Source organism: Colletotrichum aenigma (genome assembly GCF_013390185.1).
Source record: "Colletotrichum aenigma strain Cg56 chromosome Unknown KSG_Cg56_contig05, whole genome shotgun sequence".
NCBI lineage: Eukaryota > Fungi > Ascomycota > Sordariomycetes > Glomerellales > Glomerellaceae > Colletotrichum > Colletotrichum aenigma.
The window spans coordinates 3,105,979-3,130,514 of NW_023500911.1; the positions used below are offsets into that span (position 1 = coordinate 3,105,979).

Below are 24,536 nucleotides of genomic sequence, written 5' to 3' on the forward strand. Positions count from 1 at the left end.
CATGTTGGTAAATTCGTGGTATCAAACTTTTTTGTCCCTTCTTATCATCCGTGTGCAAGGCCCGTCATCGCAATGTGGTTCCTTCGACATGATCGCTGTCTATTCCGAGACACTCTGAATCAGCGAGACATTGTCACCCTTCAGCAATATTTGACCTGTCCAATGTTGTTAGCTTAACAGGATGTCTGACACCAGCTTCAGCACTCACCCAATGGCCGCCGTGATTCCTCCGGGTTCGTCTTTGTGACCTGCTTGACCTCGACTGCATCATCAATGACAAGGTTCATGAACTCGTCAAAGCCCTGTGATCCAAGTCAGTACAGCGCTTCTTGATAGAATCTCAACGACTCGCCGCACCCTGATCTTGCCTTCGATTCGAATCGAAAGCTGCTCGTACAGCCAAATCTGAACGGTCGTGTGCTGCCTGTAAAAGTTTTAGCCTCTCGGTACGCATAGGGCCTGACTTGTGCAGCGACATACTGAAGGAGTCTGAAGATGAAGTTGATGGGAGGAAGCAGTACTCTGCGACCGCCGCCGCCGCCGCGTCCTGACATATTTAGGTGTGTGGGAGAAAGGTCGAGCAACGCTTATGAGTTCGGATATTTCACGATATGGAACAGCGGCAAATGCTGTCTGTCGCTCGCGTTCGGCTTCGTCGAGTGTGTTGTGGCGGAGCAAGTTGTCGGCGAGCACCTTCTTCGCAGCTGGGGCGCGATGAGGGTGCGCGACTCTTGGCCTGGCTCAGTCAGTTACAGGTATGGGTGGTTCCCGCGGTTTGCTAGAATTTAGGTGGGGCTGGCAAAATGATGTTCCATCCGGTCTAAGGTACTGAGGTGAGGTGCCCGGGCACTCTGGACGCATCCCTTCCCCGGCCACTCTGCTCATCCGGGTTTGGTTGCCTAAGCCGGCGGCGCCTCACAGCACCTGACTGGGCACTGAAAGGTGCTACAGACAACTCCAAAGATCTTTCTAACGACTCCAATAGTGCCGCGGCGATTGCTCGTGGCAAACAACTCGAGAATCTCCAGTAAGTAAGCACCTGCCTACACTGAAAGCTCCAGGGAATGAAATGCTAGGCATCCAAGGTAAGGTACGAGAGGACATGCTGTCGGCGCAGCTACGGATAGGTACATTATGTGAGGCGCTCACTACCAAACCTTTAGGTGTGCCTCAGCGATCTTATATGCGTTACACTGATGTACTGTATGCAGGTAAACCATACTTGTATTTTACCAGTGAACTTATATCCCTATCTAAGTAGGTAGGTGCTAGGTTACGGAGTACCTACCTTACCTAAGGTAAGGCGCGGTAGGCATAGGGTAGCCGGCTTTAGACATCTAGTCAGGTCGGATTCCTAAGGTCTTAGGTACCTACCTAGGTAGCTTGTCTCTGGACCCGCCTACTGTCCCGCCAGCCTGACTGACGTTTTATTTTCCTTTCGCGACCTTCCTCCACCCCCTCCATCCGCCCATTTTGGACGTCGCCGCATTGCTTTGATAGCCTCCCAATTGCCACCTCACTGGCCCAACGCTCCTTTCGCCTCAAAAGAAACGAGAGCTGAGTTGCAACTTAATCTCTCATCGCTTACCCCTTCTGCGGCACCTGCGGTCCTTCCGCACGACGTCATATGCGGTTTTGCTCCCACATTCTCTCGACCACATACCCGCTCCCCGCCTCATCAAACAGCCGATTGACACTTGCGACATTGCTAGACGTCTGAAGTATGGCCGCCAACGGGATTCAAGAGGCCTTCGCGCCCAACGACGTCTTGTCGGCAATGGTGACCATGCGCGGCGGCGAGCAAGAGACAAAGAAGAAGGCGCACGCCTACCTGGAACGTTTCCAGAAATCCGTCAGACTACCACAATTCCGATGCAGCTGTCACCGGCTTACTTCTCTGCTAACAATGGTTATAGAAAGATGCATGGGGCACCATCATTGGCATCCTTCAGTCCGACGCAGAGCCCGAGGCCAAGCTCTTTGCGGCTATTACTTTGCGCGGAAAGGTAGAACATTCAAGTGGTCTTTCTTGAAATGGTGAGCTGATCATGACTCTGTACAGATTACTTACGACTTGACGACGCAAGTATCGGAAACAGAGCTACCTGCGCTGCGAGACCAAATCCTGCTCCTTCTGAAGCACTTTGCTCCCGGCCCCAAACCCATACGAGTTCAGCTCTGCGTGTGTCTGGCGACACTGGCAGTGCAGATGAAGGACTGGAAGGATGTTCTTCCCACGGTAGTATCATCTCTCGGGGACAGCGTTGAGAGCCACGCCGCCATTCTCGACTTTCTGCGCGTGCTACCCGAGGAGGTGACCGAAGGCCGCAAAATCACCTTAACTGTACGTGGATCACGGAAACACCGACCGGCCTTCTACTTCCAGCGGCGTGGTTTTGCTGGGCCTATATCAACAGGGATCAGAGTCTAATTGGCAATGACAGGAAGAAGAGCTTTCCCAGCGGACCAGGGAATTGCTGGGTGACAATACGGACCAGGTTGTGCAACTGCTTATTAACTACTCCCAATCATCTGGTACGTCCTAAACCCGTATACACGATATACATTTTAGAACCCACGCTGATGATTCATTCATGCAGCCTCTGCTGCTCAAAACCCCCAGTTAATGGAGTGTATTACATCTTGGCTCCGTGAGGTTCCCGTCAGCAATGTTGTCAAGTCCCCTCTTCTCGACGTTATCTTCAACGCTGTGGGCAACGATCAGGCTTCGCAGGAGGCCGCAGAATGTCTCTGCACAATTTTCCGGGAGACGAGAGACGTCGACGACAATCTCGACACGATACAAGCTCTCCTGCCTCGCGTTATTGCTCTCCGTCCCAGGATCGAGGCTGTTGTCAACGAGGAAGATACGGAAGTATACAAGTCCCTGACCAAGATCTTCGCTCTGGCTGCAGAGGCATGGGTTGTAGCTATTGCCCGCGAGCCGGGACACTTCCGGCCTCTTGTCGATTCAGTCTTGGAATGTGCGGCCAGAGACAAGGGCAGAGATGTGATTGAGCACACCTTCCAGTTCTGGTATGAGCTCAAGCAGTACCTGACACTGGAACGTTACATTCAGGCGAGATTGGAGCTTGTCGACGTTTATTCCAAACTCGTGGATATACTTCTGAAGCACTTGGAATACCCCCAGTCAGAATCGACAGACGAAACTGACTTGTTTGATGGTGATCGGGAGCAGGAGGAAAGATTTCGCGAATTCCGACATCAAATGGGCGACACTCTCAAGGACTCGTGCGAAGTAATGGGCGTGACAGACTGCCTTACTAAGGTTCTTGAGGCTATCAAGCTTTGGATGCATAAGTACGCCGGTCAAGCCACAGCAACTTCCGTTCCACATTGGCAAGAGCTAGAGGCTCCGCTATTTGCGATGCGGGCAATGGGACAGATGGTCGAAAAGGACGAGAACATTGTTCTCCCGCAGTTGATGCCGTTACTCGTCCAGATCCCTAGCCATGAGAAGCTCCGGTTTGCCACTATCATGGTCCTCGGACGATATACGGAATGGACGGCGGCCCACCCCGAATATCTCGAGCCGCAATTCAATTACATCGTAACCTCGTTCCAGACAGACTCAAAAGAGGTTGTAAGGGCGGCAGCTATGGCCATCAAATATTTCTGCACTGACTGCAAGCAGCTCCTCAGTGGGCAAGTACTCCAGATGCAAACATTTTACGATCAAATACTCGACAAACTTCCCGATATGAGTCAGGAGGAAATCACAGAGGGAGTGGCCAGTGTTGTTGCCGTCCAGCCGCCTGCTGAGATTTACAAACTTCTTAAGCTCTACTGCGATCCATTGGTTCAACGTTTGATGAACAAAGCCAATCTCGCCACTGACGACAAGGGCAAATTGGCACTCGCTGGTGGGTTGGCAATTGAGACCTATCGATGAACACGCCGCTGACATGATATCAGACCATCTTCAACTCGTCACTACATTTGTGCAGGTTGTAGTGCCATATGTCGGACCTGGGGAAGAGAACCCCGCTGTCAAGTACTGGCAAGAGGTTTTCCCTGTGCTTGCCACGATCTTGGACAATTTCCTGGGATTCGTTCCCATTTGTGAAAGAATTTGCCGGTGCTGGCGCAATATGATCATCTCTTACAGAACGGCTATGACGCCGCTCTTGCCAGAGATGGCGAACAAGCTGGCCAGTGGCTTCTCCGCCTCTCGCCAAGGCGCCTTTCTCTGGGTTACGGCAGCTATACTTCGAGAGTTCTCGGAGGATCGGGAGCACGTGGACCAGGAAATCACGCAAAGCATATACGCCTTCTTCGAGGCGCAGACAACGACATTCCTGCGCGTCATGAGCGAGCTTCAGCCGGGCGAGGTGCCAGATGTCATTGAGGACTTTTTCCGACTGCTGATTGACGCACTACTTTACTACCCGCAACGACTGATACCCTCGGAGCTCCTGGGTCCGATCTTTGAAGCAGCCGTCTTTGCTTTGACATTGGAACAACGCGATCCTCTCTCGGCTACGCTTCATTTCCTTCGCGACCTCCTTACATACGGCGGCGACAACCCGGCAACATCAGATGTTCTCCCTCCAGATGTTGCTGCTCACATTCGCGAGGTCGTCAGTAAGTTGCTCAGCACACACGGTGAGAAACTGGTCAAGCAAGTCATGGCAGGAATGATGATCACCTTCCCCCGAGATTGCTTTGCAGATGGCAGCGGCGTTCTTCTGGCAATGTTCCAGCTATTCCCGGCCGAGACGACCACTTGGGTTGAGCGCACCATCCATCTCCTGCCACAGGGCACAATCACGCCAGTCGAAGCAAACCGACTGATGACTAAAATCAAGGAGCGCCTGGGCGGTGATGACCCTAGCGCAATCAGACAAGTGAGAGCGCTTCTGCAAGATTTCACCAACACCTACCGCCGGCGATATGTAGCTCCCCGAGAGGGTCTCGGCCAACTTGAGGCTGCGCGTTTCCACTTTTCGGGCTAAACACCAGATGATGGCGGCCACAAAAACATTGGCAGCACCAGAACAAAAGTCTGAGTGAGAGGTTGGCCGGAAGGATGGGTCCTGTGATTGCAACGGACAGGCGTGAAGGGCATCGGCAAACTAACGACACCAGTTTTCGTTGCCTGCCGTCAGACTCTGTTCATAATGCGTCTGCGAGCTACGGCGTTTGGAGTCGAGCTGCGGCCGATCCGGCTGGCAATGAAGCTGCTGCAGATTTGGCGAGCGGAAAGTACTGAGACCAAGAGACAGTAAATATGACTGGTAAGCGGGACGCGCGGTCGTGCAGGTGACGATATTTGCCCAGGAAGAGGCGAAATTATTGCTTCGCCATAGAGAACAAGAGGATAGATCGGATGAAGCAGTCGAGCAATTCGTGTGAGGCGCGCAAGTGGCGTAGCGGTTAGCAGAGCTGCATGCTCAGCTTCCTGCCAGCCAAGATGGTTGCTAGACTAGATCCATTGAGGAACCGGAAAATATCGAAATAATTCACCAAATCTGAGGATCGCCTTCTGCACCTGACCGCATAGTAATTGAACGTTGCTGAAACTTTGTCTGCGAGGCAAGCCGGATTCAATTTCCTCCGTCTGGTCAGCCTTCCTCAAGCACCACGTCAATTGGTGTTCTACTTTATGATGTGATGCCTCCATTGTGCAGATATTCCAGCCATGCGAAGTCAGAAAACAGTGGCGAGGGACGTATTTACTGGATTGTGAGTTAATGTACTAGAGATAGATAATGACGACGATAGCAAGAAGCTAGTGGAAGCCCGTTTGGCCCGATAACCGGAAGAGAAGCCAATTCTACGTCACACCGCTGACGAGATACGGTCAATAACCTCGCTTGGTGCCGCCGGCAGAGTTCATGCCAATCGGCCATACTGCTTTGAAAGAAATTGCACTAGATGTCAAGCTGGGGCTACCGCAAACTGCAGTGGTTACATCTTTCTATGTCTCCTAGGCAATGCAGGCTGGCGGGCTCAGTCGTTCTGCAGTGAAATAAATAAAGGCTCTTAGTAAGTCGCTCCTACGCCTTCGAAGGAGTTTCGAATTTCGCCCGAATTCTCAGAGGCGTCATTCACGGATTGTGGTTGGGAGATCCCCAAGGTGAGTGCGTGTGGCATAATCATGCGACGAGTATCCAAAGCCCAATTTACCGACGGTTCACGCGCCTGCTTACCGAAGCACGTAGGAGTGGTATCAGCGACAGGGCTGTACCGTTTTCCAACGCGATAACGAATGGTCTACGTGGACACATCACTCAACCGGCAAAACTCGCGTTCTGCCAGTGGTCTATGTGAGGAGAAGAAACGAGGAAACCCCCCCACCCCCCGAATAGTGCGATAGGCTGTTTTGCGACGTGAGCCGACTTGACGCCATAAAAGGTACACTTACACCTTAGGTACTAAAGGGTGGCGGGGTGGTGTACTCCCCTGCATCTGAGCGCGCTTTGGCCATTAATACGCGAACCTTGACGCGTCCGGTAGCTAAACCCTACTACTTGCTGCATCCAACACCTCCTTCCTCCTCACCGGAGATGAGTTGATGCTGCGTCAGCCTACGGTTCTCGATAAAAGAAAGCCCGGCACCTCATTGTGTCTCGGTCCTTTTCAACCCACGGCTTGTTGATCATCGTGGTCATCTGCAATGACCAAGTCTCAACTATTTCCGCAAAATTCTTCCCCGACATCCGATCTCGACATTTGACACCCAGCACAACCAGGCGGCGCGTAGTGACGGACGCAACGTCACTGGCAACATGCCTCCGAATCTGGGCTCGAACAGGATGGCCCAGTACGCTAGGAACCCTTCCCCTGATTCGGTTCTTCCCGATGGGGCTGCGAACCTCGCCAGAAATCACGAAGTGGAACAGCGTTCCGCAACACCTCCGGCATATTCAACCTCAAGTCACGCAATCACCGATTCCACGAAGCTTCCCGCCCCAAAACCATCTGCATCTGCTAGAGCGCATGCTACACATCTGACAATGCTCCGACAGCCTCCTCAGTCGGGATTATCTTCAATGCAGCCCCTGCGTGTGCATTCTGCCGCGAACGCTCCTGATGCTTCACCGCGAAGGCACCATCACCAGCGAGCCAGCTCCCAGAGCAGCGATAGGTCCGCATTTTGGCCAGAATCACAAATCGATAGCCAATTCGGCTCGCCTACGACTCAGCGGTCCGAAAAATATGACGCCGTAATGGACATTCACAGTCGACTCCGCTCCCCACCGCCTACTTTCGCCATGGGCAATCTCCCACCGCTGCAGACTGTTGACAAACTACCATACACGATCAGAAAGAACGGTGCCATGCGCGTTGCACCCTCGAACGATGGCCCCGATCTGGCTCTTGCTCAAAGCGGTGATCCTGCCTCTGTCGAACCTGCAGCTCAAAAGGATACCTATTCCAGCGAGCCATATACGTCTTCACCACAACGTCCCGTGAAACTCGCACTGCATCCCGCAACTGTACGAAGGTCTTATGCACCTGCTGCCTACGAGGACGACCAGGAAGTCTTTTCGGACTCCCCAACATACAAGATCCCCAACAATAACCTCGTAAGGGTTGAAAAGCTTGGACAAACCCAGCCAACTCGCCACACTGCCGGTCTTCGACTGGATGACGAGGTCGAGGGGAGCCTCGCGAGCGACTACCCTTTGAGCGAGGACGACAATGGCACTCCTCGAGCCAATCGAAAGAAGGCGTTATCTCGAGAGCCGGCTCTCATGGAGAATCCTCTGCCGGCACCCAGTCGCACTCAGCGAAACAACACAAAAAAGCGGCGCCGGGGCAGCTGCGACTATGCTGATGACGAGCTCGCAGAAATGACCTACTCTGAGCTGCGTGAGCAAGCGTTTGACGATGACCCAACGAAGAAATCCCTGAAAGGAATCGGTCCCCTTACTGGTGATAGTCTACCTGCAAAGCTTGACCATTTCCAAGGCCAGCGTGAAGCAGACCAGAAGCAATTTTTTATGCAAATGCCAGTCAGCGATTGGGAACGCTCCGGCGACTGGTTTTTGGAACAGTTCAGCCAGATTACCCAGAAAGTGAAAGCTGCCCGTCAGAACAAGCGAAACATGGTCGAACAGTTTGAAAACGAAATTGCAACCAGGGAGGAAGCTGTTCGTCTTCGGGCCGAGAGCATCGCCAAAAAATTGAACCAAATCAAACACAAAGGCGAAGACATGCTGGCGGATAAGGAATTCTGAAACGATTCACCAGCTTGCCTCTGAGCTACTTTTTCTCTCCCACGGTCACAAGCATGAGATTCATGGAGAGTGTATTTTCCTATGACAAAATTATTATGAATTACGAATCACGATTATCACGATTGGAGTTAGGGAGAAAGCGAACCTTTCTGCGACAGTAAGATCCGCCGCGATACTGTATTCTAATCAATTTTGCCACCAAAAAATACGTCATCAGAGAGAACTTTGATTATACTGCTGCTATGTGTGTCGTCATTGTCATGTTTTTGTCCACGACGAGTCTGAACTAGATGCCCTGGTTTGCTGCGAAGACAACACACCACCTCTGATGGGGTCGAAGTATACCTCGCATATGATGGGGGTTATTCATCAAAGAAAAGAAAAAACCTCAAGGTCTTCGCGTTCATTATCATCCGCATCAATCTGAATGAATATGTCTATGGAATCGGTCATCATGTCATAGGTTTCTCCTTTGACTGACCCAAGATGATGTTTAGATTAGCGGCAACAGCAGCAAGTAGGCCTCGGGCTTGTGGTACAAGTAGAGGCCTTGAGACGTCCCGAAGGTGTGCCGAACCCCGGGGAGGGAGATTATTAGTTGGTGAATATCCAAGCATCACAGGGTGGACGATGCTGCTGAGATGAGTTTCTCCCAAACATTAAAGAAGTGTTGTACGTCTTCTGCGGCGTAACCAGTCACACCGGTCCATCGTCGCTGCGTCGCTGCGTCGCATGTGCCGAAGCATACGTCCGAGAATTCAGGGGTTGGGTTTTGTAATCAATTTAGGTTGCTGGCTGCACGAGTCGATATCCTATTACCTTGGTGTTGTTCGGCAGCTGGAGCTTGGAGGCCGGTTGTCAATTGTAGGTAGCTGGGTCCATCCAGCTCTTGGTCGCAACCTGCGGTACCTACTGGCGGTGATACCTAGGTACTGATACTAGGTTCGCTGCATGTACGGACACTACGCAGTTACCCCGTCGGAGTACTCTCGTGTCACTGGTCAAACTTACAAAATCTGGGGACATGTGACATGCGGAGGGGCGGGGAGACGTCTCTTTCTCCACATGACCTCATGGAGACTTCCGCCAAACCCACGGCTAAGTTGCATGTGAATCCAGTCTCTGTCTTATTACGGACTAGCGCCATTTGTCGGCTTCGGTCAGAGAAGCTGCCTCGGCTCTGTCTGCGGCAACCGTCACGCTGGCTCTTTCAGAGTTGCCGGACGTGCTGCGTTAGAAAACCATCCGCCCATCCTCTCGCAGTGTCCCAATCCCAGCCTTATACTCCTCAATTTCCCCATCTCGCATATCCTTTCGCTATCATCCATTCTTCTGCGTCTGTGTTATATCGAAACCCTTTCCCAGTACATCACTAACCGACTGTTCGTTCATTGTGCCCCCAAAGCTCTAGAGATAGGATGGCTGGTCAGCTACGCTACGACGGCCAGGTCGTTGTTGTCACGGGCGCTGGCGGCGGCTTGGGCAAGGCTTATGCCACCTTCTTCGGCTCCCGCGGTGCCAGTGTCGTTGTGAACGATCTAGGCGGCTCGTTCAAGGGTGAAGGCAACTCAACAAAGGTTTGTGGTCACGATGATATCACGACACATGCCGCCAAGAGCTCGGAAGTTGCTAACATCACGGTGGGTACAGGCTGCCGACGTTGTTGTCAACGAGATCAAGGCTGCCGGCGGCAAGGCTGTTGCGAACTACGACTCGGTCGAGAATGGCGACAAAATTATCGAGACGGCTATCCAAAACTTCGGTCGCATCGACATCCTCATCAACAACGCCGGTATTTTGAGGGACATCAGCTTTAAGAACATTAAGGATGAAGACTGGGACTTGATTATGAAGGTTCATGTGAAGGGTTCCTACAAGTGTGCACGTGCAGCATGGCCCCATTTCAGAAAGCAAAAGTACGGCCGTGTCATCAACACTGCATCAGCAGCTGGCCTTTTTGGCAGCTTCGGCCAGACCAACTACTCGGGTAAGCCTCGTTGCAAGGCCCAATATCTATGATATCTGATGCTAAGCTGCTGCATAGCTGCCAAACTCGCCATGGTTGGCTTCACCGAAACCTTGGCCAAGGAGGGTGCCAAGTACAATATCTTATCCAATGTAATTGCACCAATCGGTAAGTGCAACGTGGGATAAGCGGAGTTGCAAGCGAGATGGCGCGCTAAGTCGTGTGACAGCTGCCAGCAGGATGACCCAGACTGTGATGCCGCCCGATGTTTTGGAAAACCTGAAGCCTGACTGGGTCGTTCCCCTTGTTGCTGTACTGGTACATAAAGACAATGTGGACGAGAACGGCTCCATCTTTGAGGTCGGAGGCGGCCATGTGGCAAAGTTGCGCTGGGAACGATCCAACGGTTTGTTGCTCAAGGCCGACGACAGCTACACTCCTGGAGCCGTTCTTAAAAACTGGGATCAGGCCACCGACTTTTCCAATCCTCAATATCCATCGGGTCCCAATGATTTCTTGACTCTTCTGGAGGAGTCCATGAAGATGGGCCCTAACGATCAGGGAGAAAAGCTGGACTTCACTGGCCGCGTTGCACTCGTCACCGGCGGAGGTGCTGGGTAAGTTACCTCATGCCTACGTCTGCTTGACTCGGCTAACAAGGCTCAGTATTGGCCGCGCTTACAGTCTAGCGTTTGCGAAGCATGGCGCCTCCGTGGTTGTTAATGACCTAGCGAATCCTGACGACGTCGTCAACGAGATCAAGAAACTCGGAGGAAAGGCTGTCGGAGTGAGGGCATCGGCTGAGGACGGCGATGCAGTCGTGAAAGCTGCCATCGATGCCTTTGGCCGGGTTGATATTGTTGTCAACAACGCAGGCATCCTCCGCGATAAGGCTTTCAACAACATGGATGACAGTCTGTGGGACCCTGTGTTGAACGTACACCTCCGTGGCACATACAAGGTCACCAAAGCTGCTTGGCCCTACTTCCTGAAGCAGAAGTACGGTCGCGTAATCAACACTACGTCTACCTCGGGTATTTACGGTAACTTTGGCCAGGCAAACTACGCAGCTGCTGTACGTGTTTCTGCATCCCCGTACGCACAAAGTTACTTGACTGACAGGCACGCAGAAATGCGGTATCTTGGGCTTCTCTCGCGCACTGGCTCTCGAGGGCTACAAGTACAACATCTACGTCAACACTATCGCGCCCAACGCTGGTACAGCCATGACTAGGACGATCATGCCCGAGGAGATGGTCCAGGCCTTCAAGCCTGACTACATCGCCCCAGTTGTTTTGGCCCTTTGCAGTGATAAAGTGCCGAAAAACCCTACCGGCGGTCTATACGAAGTCGGCAGTGGCTGGGTTGGCCAGACCCGCTGGCAACGAAGCGGCGGCCACGGCTTCCCGGTCGACGTCCCTTTAACACCTGAGGAGGTGCTGAAACACTGGGATGCTATTCGCAACTTTGAGGATGGATGCGCCGACCATCCCGAAAAGACACAGGATGGTCTTCAGAAGGTCATGGCGAACATGGAAAACAAGACCAACAAGGTATGACTTTGCACTTCCCGATGATGCTGTCGGCACACGTTGTATAGTAGCGCTAGTCTTAAGAAAAAAAAACCGAAGTTGTTGACCATGAGTTACAGCAAGACGAATCGTCTGGCAGTGGATCGCAGTACCTCGAAGCCATCGAGGCCGCGATGAATGCCAAACCAAAGGGCACTGAATTCCAGTACGAAGAGCGTGACGTCATGCTTTACAACTTGGGAATTGGTGCCAAGCGCGAGCAGCTGAAGTATGTCTTCGAGGGTGCTGATGACTTCCAAGTAATTCCGACGTTTGGAGTCATACCTCCCTTTGGAACAGAAATGCCATACAACTTCGACGATATCGTTCCGAATTTTTCGCCAATGATGCTGTTACACGGGGAGCAGTACCTTGAGATCAAGAAGTATCCCATACCTACAACGGCGAAGCTCGTATCGTATGGAAAGCTGCTCGAGGTAGTTGACAAGGGTAACGCTGCCATCGTCAAGAACGGCATCACGACTGTCAATGCAGAGACTAAGGAGCCCATCTTCTACAACGAGATGACAGTGTTTTTGAGAGGCTGTGGTGGCTTTGGCGGCCAAAAGAAACCAGCTGACCGCGGAGCCAGCACCGCTGCAAACAAGCCTCCCTCTAGGCATCCTGACGTCGTCATTGAGGAAAAGACAACTGAGGAGCAGGCTGCATTGTACCGACTGAGCGGCGACTACAAGTACGTTTGCCCCCAAGATTGCCCTTTCCTTGTTGAGTTCACCCTAATGTGTTCGGTCGTAGTCCTCTGCACGTCGACCCAGCTTTTGCCAAGATGGGAGGTTTCAAAGCCCCCATCCTTCATGGCTTATGCTTCTTTGGCATCGCCGGCAAGGCCGTCTATGAGCGTTTCGGCCCCATCAAGAACGTTAAGGTGCGTTTTGCTGGCACCGTAATTCCTGGCCAAACTCTGGTTACGGAAATGTGGAAAGACGGCAGTAAGGTCATCTTCCAGACCAAGGTGAAGGAGACGGGCAAGCTAGCCATCGGCGGCGCCGCAGCAGAGCTATTGGCCGATAAGGGTAAGATCTAGCGTGTTCGGATTTGCTCGGTGTAGTTGCAAGCTGGAACTCCGGCAGGCTTCATAGAAATGGACCTAAGTTCGTGGCTCGACACGTAAATTCATGTACAATCAATCAGTGACATTACGTGTCTTCTCTTCGTAATGATACATGTTATCAGGAAATCGATGCAATGCATCCAGATTTAGCCTGTTTTCCTAGTACAAAGTAGTACTTGCTGCAAATAATTCTATCATAGCGAGCCGATACGGACGTTTTGATGATCCCAACCCCTATTGGGCATCCCGCTTGGGACGGCTGGCTGGCAGAAGGTGCCATTCCTACATCACGACGACTAGATGTGCTCCTGCAAGCCAAAAGTGGGACAACCATTGAATTTCAAGTCGCCCTGTCTCGGCCCAAACCACGGAAGTGGTGTTCTTCAGGAGCTTGTCTAACCAGGCAACAATGTGGGTGATCTGTAAACCACTCACTGGCCGGACGTCAGACGAAGCTGGTTTCGACTATAAAGTCGCACACTTCGGCCAAGGTCGGCAATCGTCCGTTCTTGATGCAACTTTCGACCGACGAGACTCCATTCCTAGCGAAGCCCGTCTCCAAAAAAGCCTTCTCTGCACCACTCAACTCCCGGTTCTCCATCTCCCGCCACTTGGCCTCGGCCTCCTCCTTCGCGTGCCTCAGCACGAAGTCCGTATCCTCACTCTCCCATAAATTGCACCTCGTGCACTCAGTGCATGGTCGCGGGTCGCCATCAGGCCTGAAGTGATCACAGAAATGCCGGTAACCTTCGCCCTCGCCATTCATGCCCCCGATGTCTTTGCGGCATACGTAACACATCTTGTATCCGCAAGGGCAGGTAAGTTTGTTACAGCCTGAGTTCTTGACGAAGGACGTATGGCAACGCGGGCAGACTCGTTTGATGGCCATGCTCATGGCCTGCTCCACTTGTGTACGCAGCGCAACTAAGGATGACTCGTTGCACACGTGAATGTCTGTCCACGCTTTGGAGCAGCATAGACAAGAATTCTTGTTGCAATCAGGGTTCTGACAAGTGAACTTCAGTCCGCGACGCCGCCTTCGATGGCGACCGAGAGCGAGTTTCCATTGAATTACGAGGTAGTCGCCCAACGTGCGCTCGGTGCTGACCAAGAGACAGACGACTGATGAGAGTAATATTATGGGGAGAATGAAGGGCACCGTTAGGATGCAAAGTAAAATTAGTAAAAGGCTAAGAAGGCTGTCAAGCCTAACGCTTAATCGTGTCTCGTAAGCCGGCAGGTAGATGTCATCAACTTCGGCATATTCGCAGAATGGACACCGGATGAGCGGTAAGTTCGATGCCAGCAGGCTGTTTTCCGCCAAACGTTGGTCGAGCTTGTGGAGGATTTCTGCTCCTTTCTTCTCCTCTAGCATTGCGCGGCGCATATGATCGTACGGGATAAAGCCAGAGCATCCGTCCCCTTCGACCGCCAGGCATCTGAGCGTGCCGGAATCTATATCGATGCTGCTGTGCCAACCCTGGCCAAAAACAGCCTCTTTGATGGAATGTTGAACGCAACGAAAGCATAGCATGTGGCCATCCGCATTGCAGTTCGTGAATTCCTCGAAGGTGGACTCGGTAAAGCAGCAAGCACATTCGTGATAGGCGTGAACCTCCTCGGCCTGTTCGTTATTCAGTAGAAGGGCATAACCGTGGTCTTTTTCCTCCTGCGTTTGCCTGGCCCTCTCCTTCAGTGGTTGGATTAGATGACGATACAATTCGCCGTCCAGTTCGGCATTTCCCGTAGCTTTCAAAGACGGCACGATAGCGCCCTGTCCGGTTGACTTCCAGACTACTAGGGGATGGTTCTCGGCGTCGACAGATGCCACAGGCTTCCTCCGGAGGAAAAGAGAGGATATGGTAAAACGCCAGGACTTCGACGAGAGAGACACGAGGATTTTGCGTGCTTCGAGATATGAATAGTTGGATTCCGCAAGGACAGCGTTGATAGTGGATCGCGAGAGACCCTTGAACTCGTGCCAGGCCAAGGCTTGAACGGCCTGCTTGTAGTCAGAGGCTCGAAATGTTTCGACACGGGGAACCAGCAGGTTTTTTGGTTCTCCTAGGTCTTTTTCGTGCCTTTGGGGCTCTGTGCGCTGATGACTGGCGACTCTCCAGCGACCTTTGACCCAGGCGACACGGTTTTTCAGAAGGGCGTCGGCAACTACGGCAAGCCTGGACTCTTGGTCGAAGTTGGAAAGCATTTCGCGGAAAACCTGGATCTGGACGTCGGGAAACACGGCGGCCAGGGCCACCAAACTGTTATTAAGTTCGCGTATATCGGGGCAGTCGGCTGGCAGACTGCACAGGTGTGATTCGTCGTAGATGTAACCATTGTGAGAGGTGGTGTCCTCGGTCACGTCCGAGTCAACATTCAGAATGTTGTCGACTTTGTCGGTGGATGAAGGAGCCGAAGGCTTTGTGCGAGGAGAATGCACTCGTTCGGTGGAGGAGCCGAGGAAGGTCGTGAAGCCCATTTCGATTGCTCATGGCCGTGGTAGGCTTTGCATGGCGCGAAAGCAGTACTGCGACGCGGTTGAATCGGACCGACGAAGTAGGTGTCAACGAAGTTGCATTGACATTGGGATCAGAGCAGATTGATGCGGTGCGACTGAGAGCAATATGCCAACCGCGCGCGGCATGGACACAGCTGAGGGGTTGTCGAGCTAGGCAGTCGTCGTGGAAGCAAGGTGTGTAGGTAAAGAGTCAGGAGAGGGGCATGAGGACTGTTGACAATAGTTAAAGAGGCGGTCTAGGGGATGTCGTTGTCTTTGCTTAATTTGCTGTCGCCTCTTTGGGGACTACCTTTACCCGAAGGTACCTACTAGGGCACTTGAGTGTCCCAAACGTTACCCGTGGACCCCCTACCTTAGGCCGATGCGCAACGTGCTTGCGGGGAGTCTCGGCCAGGCGGTCGGTGGGCAGGTGTTCCTCTGGGCTGGGTAGGAGGCGGCAAATCAGTACCTACCTACCTTACTCAGATACCTAATTAGGTACCATACTGCGTACCTACTTTCGTGACCCGGGCGGGGAGGCGTGCGTAAGTATTTCGGTACCTTAAGGTATGTGCCTACACACGTTGTCGAGTAACGGAAAAGCGCATTATCGGACATCTTTCCGAGCTTGCATTCGCACATTTTTTTAAGGGCTCTTTGCAGCATCGAGCACATCGCCATGGCCTCTTACTGCTGATTTATCATTTGGAAATGGATACCCAATTCCTCATTATCAAGTTAGTTGAATCTATCTATGCAGTTGCTTAACTCAACGAGTTCAGGCTCATCAACTTCGCCTAGGTCGCCAATGCTAAGTAACGCTAAGCTTTCTCGATTAAATATCCCCAGTACTGCGGATTACTTTCAAGACTTGCGATGGAGGATACCAGCAGCACCCTAGTAGCATATCAGTCGAGCCATTGACGATTTGCCTTCATTAATTGACTTACTTGGTGCTGGGGAAAGATGAGGGTGTCTGCCACAACCACGTTCTCCCGGCGCGTGCTGGTAAAAACGACTACTTCGGCAATGTCGTCGGGAGTCAGAGGCTCGCAGCCGCTGTACCCAGGCGATCGTCAGCTCAGTCTATACCAACTCCAGATGGGGGAGCGTCTGAGATGTTTGGAAAGAACATCGACGAAAGCCGTGGAGACTCCGAGGCTATTCACTTACGCGTAGACGGCGTCGGCCTTGGACTTGTCACCATAGAAGCGGACGACGGAGAATTCCTAAGTTTGGGTTAGAAAAGGAGCCGGCAGGCATTTGGCGTTCCGCCTTGAGTCGGGGACGTACAGTCTCAACCTGTCCGGGATCGATTTCGATGACGCGGATGCGAGTGGCAATGAGCTCCTTTCTCAGACTGTCCGTAAAGCTACGCACAGCAGCCTTGGTGGCACAGTAAATAGAACCACCCGGGTAGGGCTCGCGACCTGTGGTTTTACGTCAACAAAGTTCTCAACCCTATGGACCAGTTCTACCTACCGGCAATAGAGCCAATGTTAATAATGTCACCGGCGCCACCGTCGGGCCTCGACTTGAAAATGGGCAGGATGGCCTGGGTGATGTTGATAAGACCAGTGACGTTGGTTGCGAACATGACATTGATGTCTTCCTCGGCAATTTCAGGGGCTTTTGCGACGCCCTTGACGAGACCTCTGCATGCCAACATCAGTCTTACTCAATGACTGCAACCGCGAGGACCATGGGGAAAGCTGTTAAAATATCAGGGGTGGGGACTTACGCGTTGTTCACCAGGATGCTGATGTCTTTGAAATCCTCGGGTAGGTTGGGCACAAGTTGGCGGACCTCCTCCGGGTTGCTCACGTCCAATTTGACAGGATGAATCTTGACGCCATTTCCGACTTCCTCGTTGATCTTTGCGGCGATCTCTTTCAAACTGTCGATACGACGGGCTGTGAGAATGAGTTTCAAGTTATGAGGCGACGTCCGCGCGTATTCAAAGGCAGTGCTCTTTCCAATACCACTGGAGGCGCCAGTGATAAGCACCGTCTTGCCCTCAAGGCGTCTGGCGGCAGCGGTGGCAGACATGATGGTTCTGATGTGGCTCTTGTTGAAGATGGTCTGGAAGGTGGGCGATAGACGAAGGTGTTGACGAGAGCAGAGCGTAGAAGACAGCGAGCAGACTATGCGGTTCATGTGTAAGAGCCAGAGGAGGAGGGAAGGGAGATTGCAAAACTCGGGACTTAAAAGTAAGGGCCGACTTTAAAATGTTGATTTGAACCCTTAGGCCAAGGCAGCGTGTAACCTCAGGGACGAATGATTCTTAGCACGTTTCCGACTGTCAAGAGACGGATAAGACGAGGGGAAGCAGATGGTAGAAAGACGATACGGCGGACGGAATGGATAAGCCCCACTATGCGGGGTTTCAACAGCCCGATAACCGGCGGGGGAACGCGATTGCATCATTTCTATCCGAGGCGTGTGCTTTTATTATAGAACTTGGGTACGGTCGTTCATTTTCATTTTCATTTTCATTTTCATTTTATTTTCACCGCTGTAAACGACCAGAAAAGGAGTAAAGAGAACTTCGTCGCGCTTTGGCGCAGGTACTTAGGGGCCAGGCAATACCACATTGCGTGTCGTCTTCTGAAGCTGCTCGTCATACCAAGCGCCCGCTAATGGGACGATGAGTGCAAGGCAACGTCGAACTTGGCGGCATTTACTTCCCCCGCCCCTGCTGTCCAAGACTCCCGCTGCTCATCAGTAGAAGAGTGCGTATGGAAACCCACAGTAAAGAATGCACTGTCATGTCTATTCATCATGCGTTGCCGCCGGGCTCGCCAATCTATGTGTCATCTATCGTACGCCAAAACCAGACCAGCCAGCCTTATCCAAATTCAATCTGTTGAAGACACGAGCGTCGTCGCTGCCGACGCCCTTCTTCTCCTCTCCATCTCTGTCTTGATGTGCAGTTGTCGCTGCTCTTCGATCGAAATCCGATTTCGGCGATAGGCTCCCAAGCTGATCAGTATTGCCACGCCTGATAAGATGGAACCAACCTTCATGTCTTGTTGGAATGAGTCTGCGTACACCTGTCGGACAGCCATAGCTTGCGCCTCCGTCAGGCTCGTCCCCGCTCCAGTTATCGTTGACAACTGGCCTGGTCCTAGGACTCCTGCCAGCTCTTCTCTCATATGAGTGCCTAAGATCGCCGTCGACGCCGCAATTCCTAGACTACCGCCGAGAATACGGACTTGTGCGATGATTCCCTGGGCTGCAGCTGTGCTCTGTCAGAAGCGGAGATAGAAGAGGTGCAGGGCTGACGCGGCACTTACCATGGTCCGGAATCTCGGATTCTGTTGTGCCAAGGATAGTGGCCGACGTTGCTGACAATCCAAATCCGAAGCCGATCAGGGTTAAAAAACCTAGTGCCTTCGGCTCCAGCTCGACCGACGGTGATAATGTTGTTAACAGTCCGCACCCCAGCGTCATGAAACAACTTGCGGTGAACAGTGTCTCAAAGAGAAGGTTTCTGTTCTTGCTCACCAGGCCGCCAAGAGTACTGCCTAGAGCGACGGATCCTAGCATCGGCAGGAGAAGTATGCCGGCGAGCAAGGAGCTTTTGTTGTTGACGATCTGCAGGTGAACAGGGAAGGCGTAGACAACAAGCAGGTACGGAAATCCCAAAAACATAGTGTGCAGCATAGCAGCGACGTACACGTGGTTTCTTAGCAGTCGAATCGGAATTGCCGCCATAACGCGCTTGTCCCAGAACCGAGCTACAAGTGTCTCCCAGCCCACCAAGGCGATGAAGGAGAAGACACCTACAGTGACTGGGACTATGAAAATAGCCCGATGCCACTTGTCTCCATCCGAGCCAACGTTTTGAAACGAGAAAACAACGAGCACGGAGCCAGCCACGAGGAGGAAGGACCCAACAAAGTCTAGTTCTTTCCAAGTTCGACGTTGCAGGCTTGGGAGGTGCTTAGCCTGAGGCCAAGTCAAGTAGAAAACGACCATGGATACAAATCCAACTGGACCACTAGTAGCAATTTAGCGCCAGCCCGCTATGGCTATGAGTAGACTTACTTGATCCAGAAAATCCATCGCCAAGAGGTGTAATGCGTTAAGATGCCGCCAAGTACGGGTCCAAGAACACCAGCACTAGCGATCACCATTCCTACGAGGCTGGCGATATGCTGGCGCAGATGCTTCGGGCTAACCTCTGGGAATATGATCATAGTAATGGAGTACAAACCTGTTGCAGTCACTTAGTTTCTTTTCCGGTGAGAATACAATGTGTTCAGCATACCAGAGCCGCCTAGGCCTTGTAGTGCGCGGCATGCGATCAACTGCTCAAGGTTCTGAGAAAAGCCGCAGCCAAGGGAGAAGCAGAAGAAGATGACGAAGCTTGCCAAGAAAGCATTACGACGCCCGACAACATCGGAGACTCGAGCAAACAGTACTGCACAACTCAGATAGGTGAGCGTGTAAGCCAACGCGACCCAGTTGATGAGACCCATGGATTCAAATTCTGCGCCGATCGTATACAGACTCGTGGCAACAATAGAAGAGTCCAACATGGACAGAAAAAGGCCAAGGCAAAGTCTAGCTCTTGATCAGTAATGGAGACACAGGCGATGCGGACGAAAGTTACACACCCGACACTCAGTAACCAAAATCTCCATGCTGGCAGGGAGGCATCGCGATATTGATGCCTCGGCAACGTCTCCGCCTTGGTGGTCTCGACATCGCCCCTCAAGTGACCCATCGCTACCTAAGTGACAGTGATCTCAGGCTTGCCTGACAGGCCGTCCGATAGAGCGTTTGAGTGTTCTGATAAGGAAAGCTTGTCGATCGATCGTGAGTACAATATGCGGTATATATATGGCGTTTGGCGACAGCATCGGCAGGCTTGGAGCTTTCTAACAAGAGAGACGAAAGCCAACTGTGCTAGGGCAGGGCAACCTCTCCGATGGAAAGGACAGCACCACAACGTCAGGCTGTAGGTCCTTTGGCTCGGACCATTTGCGGCGACGACGACTCGTGATAAACAGGTACAGCGGTTGGCGGCAGGACAGCACAACTCATAGTGAAGAATGCCGCGGCGTTGAGATGGGCGGAACAGCGAGTGGATGGCGCTTGGGAGGCGCGTCGAGGAGCGAGCAAACACGACAGAGCAGACACGACTCAACGGAGAACCGCGATTAAAAAGACAGTTAGATAGATGGTGCCATTTCCGAACGCAAGGAAAAAACGAGTCGGCGTTCGGAGCGACAAATGGAAACAGGACCGCACGAAAAAGCATGTTCGGCGTTCAGAATGCATTCGCATTTGATCCACTAGCTCCGAACTACGCCCCGAGGCAAGTCACATAATTTAACCACCGTCTCTGGGCAATCAACCTCCTAGTGTGTCTGTATTCGCGGCTCATGGCCCTATTCGTTTGTCTCTCGCCCGACGCTGCCGGCCGTAAGCTGATTCCGTGGGCGAAGACGGCGTGGAGCCGGCGCGCCACGCCGACCCCAGAGACTGAGACCAGTTGTGAGACAAGGCGCAAGGCCAGTGTACGCAAGGGCGAAGCCAACCGAGAGGAACACAAGAAGAGGAAAAAGAAGAAGGTCGTCAAGATTGCAGGCGCTCACTACTTTCGGCGTCTCGTAGTTCTCGCTCGGGGCCAGCATGTTTTGATTACAGATGAGGAATGCTAAGTAGTCAAGACCTCGAGCCGCGCGCCGTTGAAGTTGTGGGCGACAGGCACGGTCTAGGTTCGACTTGAGCCAATGCAACATGCCAGTGGTCGGTTCCCTTGAATCCAACCACGGGTCTCGTTCTTGCCATCTTGTGGGGAAGCCGACTCTTGTGGTCCACGAGCCTCAATACCGAACCTAGCGTCGGAGGTCATTGGAGATCGGGGTCGGTGTCTGCTGGCAACGTGATGATGCACCAAACGCCGGCATAACAAAAAGGGGGCCAACCAAAGCAAGGCGCAGCGCGCATCAGAGACACCGAGCCACAATATGGGTAGACGCCCTAGTGGGCATGCATGCGCGAGGAATGAATTGGAGAATGCGGGCTGAAGGTTGAACAACGTTTCGTTGAGCGTCTCAATCCTTGGGCAATATCCCGGAAGCCCTGGAGGTTCTAGTCGGCTTCGTTTCGGTGTCAGCCAGCATCTGAACGTGTATGCACCTATTCCGCATCAATGTCAAGACGACAAGATACACCTTCCCACCTAGGCGAGCATGATTGCTTTTGCGCAGAAGACATTCATGGAGATGGCGGTGTCTCTGTGGCATCGGGCGCCTGGTGAAAGGTGCGTGAGTCGAAATTTTCTACCAAGTAGGGCGGCCGAGCTCCCTCTCTGCTAAACAGTACTATCGGAGCACTTGCAAGGGGCAAGCAAAAAAGGGGACGGATGGAGACAACAGCAGGACGTGAAGGGCGGCAAGAAAATTCTCCCGCGGGCACGAAAGCGAAAATGAAGGTGAACATGAAAGTTGACTTACCTCCCCATTTTGCTTATTTCCCGATTTCAGCTTGATTTCCTGTCTAGAATAGACGAGATAGCACTCGTGGAAGACTGACAAGACGAGACCTGGGCCCGCTGTCACGCCCGGAAGATAGTTGCCACACTTCCGAAAGAGTGAAGCCACCTCAAGCTCCCGGCACGGCCACCTACCGGGGTCGCCGGGTGTACCTACCTTACCTAGGTCCAGCTCGGATTGCTGTTATGTAAGCATTCCCTGACCAGTCTTTCTGGGACGTGCCGAGCCCTGTAGGTGCCTACCTCGCGTACACTAGTGACTACCTCAGCAAACGCTCCATACCTTACTTACCTACCCTGCTACCTTAGGCAGGCAAGTGCAATCGGATTACCACAGACGCTATTCTTCGAATTGGTTTCGCATCACCCAGCCAGGTCAACCAAGCGGATCAGTCGGCCTTCTACTCATCTCAGCGGAGACATCTCGCGGCAACGGTACCTGGACGTCTTCACAGCCTTCAAGTTCCGTCTGTCAGCGTCACAACATAAGCGGACAACCCTCCCAGATCGTTCGATCCTCTGTGGCGTACAGTCCAATATGACTGATACCATCGCCGGTCAAGCTCTGCCCTGCCTCTCTGTTCCTTCAGAGAAGGAAAAGAAGTATGATCGCCAGCTCAGATTATGGGCCGCCAGCGGCCAGGCTGCTCTGGAGTCAGCCAATGTACTGCTGGTCAACTCCGGCTCGGGGACTATAGGCGTAGAAACACTGAAGAATCTTGTTCTCCCAGGTAGGCATCATGTGACTATACCTCTTTGGAGCCGAAAAGGGCAACTGATCGAACTCAGGTATCGGAAAATTCACCATCGCCGACGACACTACCGTGACTGAGGCTGATCTGGGTGTCAACTTTTTCCTTGACGAGAGCTCACTGGGTAAGTCTCGTGCACAGTGCTGCACCGAGCTACTTCTTGAGCTCAACCCAGAAGTGGAGGGTGATTGGCATCCTCGGAACTCGGTGAGCTACCACAGAATGAACCATATCAAGGAGCTCATGTGCCAACTACAGGAACAGGAAACCCTGGAACTTGGAGAAGTTCTAGGCAGTGACAGCCCTTTCACAATCATCCTGTTTGCGCTGCCCATCAGACCCGAACATCTCAACGCACTCGAGTCCTACAGCCGAGAACGCAAGACGCCACTCATCGCCATCCACTCAGCGGGGTTTTACGCTTACTTTAGGCTACGTCTCCCTGGCGTCTACCCCATCGTTGACACTCACCCAGATGCAACTGCCACCACGGACTTGCGTCTTCTGACACCTTGGGAAGAACTGACGGCTTTTGCCGAGAACATGACCAAGGATATCGACGGCCTTGATAACCACGAGCACGGTCACTTGCCGTTCGTAGTGATTCTTTTACATTACCTCAAAGTGTGGAGATCAACCCATGATGACGTGCCGCCCACCAACTATAAGGAGAAAGTCGAGTTCCGCAAGATGGTGGCCAACGCTGCCAGGGTCGATAACGCAGAAGGTGGCGAGGAAAACTTTGAAGAGGCTGTCGCTGCGGTCTTGAAAACCATCTCGCAGCCATCCCTGCCCAGTGCTGTAAAGCAGGTGTTTGAGTACCAGCACACTAACGAGGTACGGACGGAATAAACCGCATAGGAATCGGTGCTCACCTAGTCACAGTTGGAATCAACATCAAGTTTCTGGGTCATTGCCGCTGCAGTTCGCAGCTTCTACGAGAAGCACAAATGTCTGCCGCTGCCCGGCGGTCTTCCGGACATGAAGGCCCAATCGAGCGTCTACATCAAGCTACAAAACATCTACAAGGACAAGGCTCGCAAGGACGCCGCTGAGGTTCTGAGCATTATTCGCCAAAACCCTTGTGGCGAAAGCGTTGACCCAGCTGAAGTTGACGTGTTTTGCAAAAATGCCGCTTTCATCAAGTTAATCATCCCTGCAACTGACGGGGACGGCCAACTAAGAAGCGTAGCTCGTAAGTATAGCACCGTTGTCTACTTCAGAGGTGCCACAGCTGAACCATTGACAGAACAGGAATTTGCCAACGATGAGCTGGCTAAGGACCCGTCGATGCCGATGCCTCTTTCGCTTCTGCCAATATATCTTGCTCTCCACGCAACATCTCATACATCTTCGGCCACACCGGATGACATTATGGCATTCGTCCAGAAAATCTTGCCAGATGCTGATGGCAACAAACGAGTCATCGAAGCCGCTCACGAGGTGTCCCGTGCTCGTGGCGGAGAACTTCACAACGTCTCCGCCACGGCAGGTGGCATGGTGGCCCAGGAGACGATCAAGATAATCACGAATCAGTACATCCCAATAGAGAACACGTGCATATTCGACGGCATTGTGAGCCGGACCCAGGTACTTCGCTTCTAGACCCGGGAAAGCTTTCCACTCTGCCGACCTCCCTTGCCACTTCAGCACGCATCGCAATCAATGGCACCCTTCGACCGGCATACATGCATTTGGAGGGGTAGACGAAAACATGCACAATCACCCTATGGACTTCAGCGTCGGGCTTGCAGATCTCGGAGGGAAGGGTCTCCTGGCATTAGGGAACGTCCAACTAGTAGTGTGAGAAAAACCCTGGTCGCTGAGATATTTAGGCTTCTGGGCTCGGCGTGAAGACGGCACTCTTGCATGTGTGGTGCACAAAACTGTTGTGCAGGGCAGGGGAATGCAACCCTTCAACAACTAATTCGAAAGACCCGGTTGAGCGTGTGGGGGGCCTGGG

General features: G+C 52.6%; 8 protein-coding genes across 8 annotated transcripts; 4 read left to right on the plus strand and 4 right to left on the minus strand.

Moving 5' to 3' along the window:
• Positions 1-99: 99 nt before the first annotated feature.
• sme1 (Small nuclear ribonucleoprotein E) lies at positions 100-554 on the minus strand (the record flags this gene model as incomplete). Its single annotated transcript, XM_037323745.1, has 4 exons — positions 100-155; positions 209-302; positions 358-424; positions 481-554. The coding sequence occupies 4 exons, from the start codon at positions 552-554 to the stop codon at positions 100-102; spliced, it is 291 nt and encodes a 96-aa protein (XP_037178030.1).
• Positions 555-1,723: 1,169 nt separating this feature from the next.
• On the plus strand, positions 1,724-4,976 carry CGCA056_v008499 (Uncharacterized protein; the record flags this gene model as incomplete). The annotated part of the gene is made up of 6 exons (XM_037323746.1): positions 1,724-1,852; positions 1,917-2,006; positions 2,063-2,344; positions 2,445-2,535; positions 2,601-3,884; positions 3,937-4,976. 6 exons carry the CDS (start codon positions 1,724-1,726, stop codon positions 4,974-4,976), a joined length of 2,916 nt encoding a protein of 971 aa, XP_037178031.1.
• A 2,262-nt stretch (positions 4,977-7,238) lies between these two features.
• On the plus strand, positions 7,239-8,207 carry CGCA056_v008500 (uncharacterized protein; the record flags this gene model as incomplete). The annotated part of the gene is made up of 1 exon (XM_037323747.1): positions 7,239-8,207. One exon carries the CDS (start codon positions 7,239-7,241, stop codon positions 8,205-8,207), a length of 969 nt encoding a protein of 322 aa, XP_037177700.1.
• Positions 8,208-9,625: 1,418 nt separating this feature from the next.
• fox-2 (Peroxisomal hydratase-dehydrogenase-epimerase) lies at positions 9,626-12,789 on the plus strand (the record flags this gene model as incomplete). Its single annotated transcript, XM_037323748.1, has 8 exons — positions 9,626-9,784; positions 9,858-10,194; positions 10,252-10,341; positions 10,403-10,790; positions 10,840-11,248; positions 11,304-11,726; positions 11,825-12,438; positions 12,501-12,789. 8 exons carry the CDS (start codon positions 9,626-9,628, stop codon positions 12,787-12,789), a joined length of 2,709 nt encoding a protein of 902 aa, XP_037177701.1.
• A 472-nt stretch (positions 12,790-13,261) lies between these two features.
• On the minus strand, positions 13,262-15,295 carry CGCA056_v008502 (E3 ubiquitin-protein ligase RNF216; the record flags this gene model as incomplete). Its single annotated transcript, XM_037323749.1, has 1 exon — positions 13,262-15,295. The coding sequence occupies one exon, from the start codon at positions 15,293-15,295 to the stop codon at positions 13,262-13,264; it is 2,034 nt and encodes a 677-aa protein (XP_037177688.1).
• An 882-nt stretch (positions 15,296-16,177) lies between these two features.
• CGCA056_v008503 (NADP-dependent 3-hydroxy acid dehydrogenase) lies at positions 16,178-17,362 on the minus strand (the record flags this gene model as incomplete). Its single annotated transcript, XM_037323750.1, has 6 exons — positions 16,178-16,210; positions 16,264-16,372; positions 16,487-16,542; positions 16,607-16,743; positions 16,796-16,968; positions 17,055-17,362. The coding sequence occupies 6 exons, from the start codon at positions 17,360-17,362 to the stop codon at positions 16,178-16,180; spliced, it is 816 nt and encodes a 271-aa protein (XP_037177699.1).
• Positions 17,363-18,130: 768 nt separating this feature from the next.
• On the minus strand, positions 18,131-20,045 carry FUS6-8 (Efflux pump FUS6; the record flags this gene model as incomplete). The annotated part of the gene is made up of 6 exons (XM_037323751.1): positions 18,131-18,295; positions 18,334-18,554; positions 18,610-19,316; positions 19,364-19,532; positions 19,587-19,882; positions 19,936-20,045. 6 exons carry the CDS (start codon positions 20,043-20,045, stop codon positions 18,131-18,133), a joined length of 1,668 nt encoding a protein of 555 aa, XP_037177684.1.
• A 2,314-nt stretch (positions 20,046-22,359) lies between these two features.
• On the plus strand, positions 22,360-24,178 carry nae1 (NEDD8-activating enzyme E1 regulatory subunit; the record flags this gene model as incomplete). The annotated part of the gene is made up of 4 exons (XM_037323752.1): positions 22,360-22,552; positions 22,611-23,410; positions 23,459-23,768; positions 23,823-24,178. The coding sequence occupies 4 exons, from the start codon at positions 22,360-22,362 to the stop codon at positions 24,176-24,178; spliced, it is 1,659 nt and encodes a 552-aa protein (XP_037177687.1).
• Positions 24,179-24,536: the final 358 nt, after the last annotated feature.